Raw genomic sequence first — 7,633 nt, forward strand, 5'->3', positions numbered from 1 at the left:
GTTATTGTATTTTTATTTTTTTCTTTGGCATTTAGTTTGACATATCTTATGTTATTTCATAACCTATCTTTTGTACTCTGGTTGTTTTTTCATCAATTAATTATTAAATTAATTTGTCATTAAAAGAATTAATTTTATACTAATAAATATATATATATATATATATATATATATATATATATATATATATATATATATATATATATATATATATATATATATATGAATTTATGGATTTTGTGCATTTTTTATACAATACTGATTTAGGAAAGTGAAGTGTTTTGGTGAGCAAAGATCTCTAAAGACCAAAAGTGTGAAAATCACTAATTCTTTTCACAAAAGGTTGTTGATAAGTAAACTGGCCCAATAACAAAAAAAAGTGTGGGAACAAGAGACATTGACATGTTAATAATTGACACCAAGTCAATCAATTAAAAAAAAGTGTGGGAATAAGAGTCATGGCATGTGAATAGTTGACACCAAGAAATGAAGTGTAATAATAAAAAAGAAAGGGACGTATTAGTTGCAATACAGCTGCTGAAAATTGTCCATGTGGAAGAGTTGCAGTTTCAAACATGAGCACAACCAATCTTGATAAACTTACGGATGCTGCTGAAGCAGGTAATATAGACCTCCTCTATGCAGTAATTCAAACTGATTCGTCCATTTTGGAGAATATAGACTCCAAACAGTTTGTCGAAACTCCTTTGCATATCGCCGCATCTAGGGGCCATATCCAGTTTTCCATTGAGGTTATGAATTTGAAACCTTCATTGGCTTGGAAGCTAAACCCACAAGGCTTCAGCCCCATTCATCTAGCAATGCAAAACGGCCAAAAGAGAACGGTGTCTCGATTTGTTGACATGAATAAAGATCTTGTTAGAATTAAAGGAAGAGAAGGTTTAACTCCTCTTCATTTTGCAAGTCAAATTGGTGAAGTTGACCTTTTAGCAGAATTCATGGCTGTTTGTCCAGATTCTATTGAAGATGTGACTGTGAGAGGTGAAACTGCACTGCATATTGCTGTGAAAAACAACAACTACGAGGCTCTTTATCTTCTTGTTTACTTTCTTAGAGAAAATACCAAGAGAGGTGCAAGGAGGTTAGAATATAAAATACTAAATCGAAAGGATGAGGCTGACAACACCATTTTGCACATTTTGGTGCAAAGGGATTTGGAGCCACAGGTAACCTTTTGTCATCATCTCAAAGTTGCTTTTATCAATTGTGAGCTTATATTGTTGATTTTTTTTCTTCTAATAAACAAATACTTTTTCTCCTTTTGTGTTGTCTCTAAATACGTACATTTTTTTAACACTTTCATATTTGTTGATAATCCGTTAGATATTCAATTAGTCATGAAGATATTTACATATAAATATAAAGTATGTGTTATCATATTTAACCCATAGAAACATAATTATAACATCATATCTATAGTTGGTTGATCTACTATCTTCCATAATTTTTTTCTTTTCTTTTCTGCTTTTTTGGTCACAATCGATTCTGTCGCCATTAGAGTCACCGCTCCCGTCGACCTTCCAGTGAGATACCTATATTGTCGGAATCGCCTCTTTTAGATTGACTCGTCCCTAAAATCTCACTGTCGCCCGCCATCCCACACGACTTTTCCTAACGCGCCACCATTCCATATGCGCATGACAACACGTTCGACGGCCCTCTCCGTCGCAATTTCCATCGTCGGCGATTCCATCCGGCCTCTTTCCTGATTTGTACCCATTTTTTCGTTTCAAGCCATCAACTCTCATGGGAGACACTGATTCCGTCACATTTACTAAGGTTCTGCTTATCTCTGTGAGAAACTAACCAGAACATCCAACTACAACATATGGGATGATCTGCTGTCAAAATGTGGTTTCACGGTCAAGGATATGAAGATAATTTAACCATAAAATTAGATAATATTCATGCCACCAAACACGATAAGTGGAAACAATCGATGTTTCTCTATGCACTGTGTTTTGATTTTCCATATCAACTAATCTCCATGCACAATACCAAACCATTACCTCTTGCTATGAAGTTCGGGAAAAGACTAAGAAAGTATTCTGTAGCGATGTCCATAATCTTTACAGTGTCATCCTAAAATTTAACTCTTTGAAATTGGAGAATATGGATATGCCAGCCTATCTGAGTAAGGTTAATGCATTGAAAGAAAACTTCACAACCCTAATACCTTTTACATAAGATGCAACAACTCATGTTGAACAACGCAGTAAGTATTTCATGATCATGGCACTTGTTAGACTACCATCAAAACTTGATTTCGTTTATAACAAGATTTTATCAGGATCCATTGTCCCTAAATATGAAATAGTTAGGGAAAAACTGTCGCGCTTGACTACACCTCATGCATTTGGACCAATTTCTATTCCATCTCATACTGGATCATCTAGTCTTGCTTCCCACTACAATGGTCGTGGTGGACAAACCGCGTGACATGGTGGTCAATGCCATATTATTCATTGTAACTATTGCAATCGTTATGGTCATATTAAAGCTGAATGTCATACAAAGGCAAGAGAACAATAACGACAACCACGAGTCGCTGTCGTTGCTCAAATGACTATCACTAAAGACGTTACTATTTCGACCGCTGATTACAATGATTTCCTTCAATTCAAAGCATCTCATCAACCATCATTATCTTCCATTGTGTCTCAGTCTGGTAATCATGTAGCCTTTGTCTCTACATCATCCCTGAGTCCTTGGATCCTTGACTCTGGTGCCTTTGATCATATGACTGGAAATAAATCTCTTTTATCTCACTTGTCTTATTATGATTCTTTGCCTTCTGTCACTATGGAGGATGACTCTAAAATCAAAGTTCAAGGCATTGGATATGCACACCCACTTCCAAACTTGTCTTTAGACTATGTCCTTTACATTCCCGGTTGTCTTTTTAATCTAATATTTATTAACAAGCTCACTCGTACTCTTCATTTCTCAGTCCTTTTTAGTGACAATTCTATTTATGTGCAGGATCGACGTATAGAACGGACGATTGGAGCAGGGAGTGAGTTCAGAGGATTATATCATTTATCTCCACCGGTGGCATGTGCTTCTATTGCTTCTTAAGACCCTGCACATCAACATTTTGGGTCACCCTATTTAATAAAATGTGTCTTTTAGTTCCTAGTTTTTCTAAGCTTTCGTCATTTGAGTGTCAGTTGTGTTAGTTAGGTAAACATACTCGTAACATTTATTGTCAACGAGTAGATAAAAGTGTTCACTCATCTTTTGCTTTAGTTCATTATGATATTTAGGGTCATGTTCACGTCAAGTCAACTTTAGGATATTATTACTTTGTAACTTTCATCGATGATTTCTCACGATGTACTTGGTTATTTCTAATGAAAAATATTCCAGATGTTTTTCATATATTCCACGAGTTTTATGCTGAAATTAAAAACCAGTTTGACAGTTTCATTAAAATTTTACGCACTGATAATGCTCATGAATATATGTCATCCCAGTTTCAATTTTTTTTAACATCATTGGGAATTATTCACCAATCATCATGTGCTCATACACCACAACAAAACGGTGTCTTTAAATGGAAAGTTAGTCTTTTAGTTGAAACCAAATGAACTCTTTTACTTCAACACAATGTACCTTCTCGTTTTTTGGGTGATGCTCTCCTTACATCCTGTCACCTTATCAACTGAATTCCTTCATCAGTCATTCAAGATCATATTCCATACATTATCTTGAATCTGCAATATGACCTTTACCCCATTCCTCTCCGCGTCTTTTGTTGCACATGCTTTGTTCATGACCTCAGTCCAGATAAAGACAAACTTTATGCCAAATCTCTCAAATATGTTTTTCTAGGCTAATCACATATACAAAAAGAATTTCATTGTTTATGTCCCCAACTTCAACGATACTTTACGAGTTCCCCATTCTTATTTGCCTCTGTATCACCCTATGAGAATTGTACTTCAAATGTTCGAGATATCGCTTCTATTATCCCCACACCTATTACACCTCCATTACAAGTCTACAAGCGATAGAAACCCCTTCCATTAGAGGTTAGAGATGGCATTGATCCACCAACATCATCTCCTGCTCCAACTACTCCTCCAGTTATGTCACCAAAAATTGACATTCCAATAACATTACAAAAAGGTATTCAATCTCATCATCCTAATCCTAAATATGCTTGTATTTGAAATTATGATTGTCTCTATAATTCCTATGTCTCTTTTGTGTTTTCTTTGGATTCTATGTCTATTACCAAGTCTACAGTTGAAGCTATGACTAATCCAATTGGCGTTAGGAGATGATGGAAGAAATGGTTGGATTCCATTCAAATAACAATTGGAACATTGTTACTTTACCTCTATACAAAACTACAATGGGGTGTCGATGGGTTTACACAATGAAAGTTGGACCAAATGGTCAGATCAATTGTTTCAAAGCATGTTTGGTAGATAAATAATATATACAAATATTTGGTCTTGATTATAGTGACATTTTTTCTACGGTGGCCAAGATTAGTTAAGTCTATCTCTTTCTTGCAATGGCTTCTATTCATCATTGATCGTTTCACCAGTTGGACATTAAAATGCCTTTTTAAATGGAGAATTGGAGGAGGAAGTGTATATGGATCATCCTCCAGATTTTACTATTCCTAGAAAATCTAGACTTGTCTGTCGGCTTCGTCATTCTCTTTATGGGTTGTAATAGTCCCACGTGCTTGGTTTGGTCGCTTAAGCTTTGCTTTGAGATATTTTGGTATGACTACATGTGAAGTAGATCCCTCTGTTTTCTTCCTATTTCTCCACCGGTCAACACATCTTTCTCGTGGTCTATGTTGTAACATTCTTATCACTGGAGACGATATATAGGATATCCCGTGACTAAAAACCCATCTTTTCAAAAAAATTCAGAGAAAAGATTTGGACCACTCAGATACTTCTTATGTATTGAAGTTGCACAATCCTCATCAAGCATTGCAATTAACAAACGTAAGTATACATTAAACATTCTCTGTGAAATTGGTATGCTTGAATGTCATCCTATTGATACTCTTATGGATCCCGACATCAAGCTTCTTCCATGTCACGTGGGGGATATTGAAAGACCCCATAAGATATTAACGTCTGTTTGGTAGACTCAATTATCTTATAGTCACCAGACTGAATATTACATTTGTAGTGAGCATTATGAGCCAATTTCTGAACACTCCTTGCGATGGTCATTGGAATTGAGTTATTTGGATTCTCAGATATATAAAGAATGCATTAGGAAGAGAGTTATTATATGAAGATAATGGTGATGTTAAAGTCACTTGTTATTTAGATGGAGACTGGGTCGGATCACCGTCCGATAGAAGATCTACTTCTGAAAATTACGTTCTTATCAGAAATAAAACTCATAAAGGAGTAAGAAACAAAACACAATTGCATTATCTAGTGCTGAAGCTGATAACTGTGTTATGACATCAGAACTTGCATGGCTTAAGAATTTGCTCTCAGAACTTAGGTTAAGAGACCTTCAGGCCACAAAACTCATATGCGACAATCAAGTGACACTCCACATTGCGTCCAATCTAGTTTTTCATGAAGAACCAAGCACATAAAAATAGATTGTCACTATGTAAGAGACATGGTACTGCCGGGAAAAATAATCACAGAGCTCGTCAAGTCTGAAGATCAATTGGATGATGTATTCACCAAGTTCCTCAAGGATTCTCGAGTGGATTATTTTTTTAACAAGTTCGGATCATATAATATATATGATCTGGTTTGAGAGGGATTATTAAGAATACATTATAAATAAATTAGTAATGATTGATATTGAATTATATATATATATATATATATATATATATATATATATATATATATATATATATATATATATATATATATATATATATATATATATATATATATATATATATATATATATATATATATATATATATATATATATATATATATATATATATATATATCATTTCAATTTTATATAGAAATTAAAGTTCCGCTTATATAGTTAATTATCTACTCATTTTATAAGGATTTTGTAGTTGACAATAGGAATCATCTCTAACAAAAAAAATTCTTCAATAATTACTAGGTAGAAGAGGCACTTGGATTGATGTTAAATACTAGAATAAATTTGAACGCAAAGAATTTGGAGAACAAAACTGCATTAGACATGGCAGCCAATGTAGATATAAGGAGTATATTGTTGAGTGGTGGAGCAAAATCGAACTCACAAATCAACAATGCTCCAACATATGCACAAAAACTAAGATCAAAGACCACGATTATTGAAAACGTCTTAATTTGGAAACGTAATATTAGGAGTGATATATCAGAGGAGCAACGTAACACTTGGTTGATAGTTGCAACTCTTGTTGCAACTGCCACATATCAATCAGCACTGAGTCCCCCTGGTGGAGTTTATCAGGTTAATGCTAGTGACACTAATGTGAACATTACTGGTGGAGTTTCTAATCCAGGAAATGCTGGGAAATCGGTCTTGTCAAGGAATGAATTCTTTGTGTATTCATTGCTGAATATGCTTTCCTTTTTTGTATCAACTATAGCAGTATTTATTCTGACCCCAAATGGGATAATAGGCGTTCTAGTGTCTGGTCCAGTGGGTTGGTTTGTCCTTTGCTATATATTTTCTATGGTGAGGACATCCCCTACACATGCTAATGCCATTTTTGTTAAGATTGTTTCGTTTTCAATTATGTTTGTGGCATTGCCTTGTTGGGCTATTATAGTGTACTATGGACTTCGACGGATAATGCTAAAGAAGTTGGGTAGATCATAATTAAACCATTGTTGTAATAGGAAGAAACATGAATGAAGGTTGTGGGTAGGAGATAGATGGTAGGCTATCGACAACTCAAACCAGTGTTGGTCAAATTCATAGGCAACTAATATTTTAAACTCGAATTAAAATTTTCACTCTTTTTATTATATTTGTTCAATTTTAGCAACTTTTGATTCAATGAATTCAATATTTTAATTATGCATCTTGTAAGATTCTATCATTCAATGTGATTCAAATGCCATATTTCAAAGTCTATTAGTTGTTCGAAAGAAAATTGATTATTCAACAACATGCCGTATGTCGTGTGATGATCAGCAATAAAGAGTTAATCATCTTCGAGGAATAATGAAGATAAATTTTCAATATATAGCATTTGTTAGCATGTTAGAAACTAGATCCAATATGCCAAAAAGATAAATAAAAAAATTGATTGGCTGAATGATTTTTATCAATTCTAAAGGATGCAATTAGTATTTATTTTTATACAGGAATAACGCACTCAAGCATTTTTCTTAATACAAACTCTAAAGGTTACAACATTAGGAAGTTTTTTTTTTTTATGCATCTCATATGTTTCTTATACACCACGCGTAATTTCAAAAATATCATCCGTTTTCAAAGATGCATCTCCGGACATATCTAAAGGCAAGTTAACATTACAATATTTCGAAGATGCATCTCCAAAATATTTTGGAGGTTAAGTCGCGTCAGACTCTTCTCCTTCCTCATTTCATAGAGTAGTCAACTCTCAACTCAAACATATTCTCTCAAATTTTTTCTCTATACCAAATCAAGTTTCGTTCAACAAAAC

General features: G+C 34.1%; 1 protein-coding gene across 1 annotated transcript; it reads left to right on the top strand.

Annotated features, from left to right (window-relative positions):
* The first annotated feature begins 457 nt into the window (after positions 1-457).
* LOC127075158 (ankyrin repeat-containing protein BDA1) lies at positions 458-7,065 on the top strand. The gene is made up of 2 exons (XM_051016611.1): positions 458-1,187; positions 6,112-7,065. The coding sequence occupies exons 1-2, from the start codon at positions 576-578 to the stop codon at positions 6,817-6,819; spliced, it is 1,320 nt and encodes a 439-aa protein (XP_050872568.1). The 5' UTR covers positions 458-575; the 3' UTR covers positions 6,820-7,065.
* The last annotated feature ends 568 nt before the right edge of the window (positions 7,066-7,633 follow it).

The sequence above is a fragment of the Lathyrus oleraceus genome, chromosome 4 (genome assembly GCF_024323335.1).
Source record: "Lathyrus oleraceus cultivar Zhongwan6 chromosome 4, CAAS_Psat_ZW6_1.0, whole genome shotgun sequence".
NCBI classification, from domain to species: domain Eukaryota; kingdom Viridiplantae; phylum Streptophyta; class Magnoliopsida; order Fabales; family Fabaceae; genus Lathyrus; species Lathyrus oleraceus.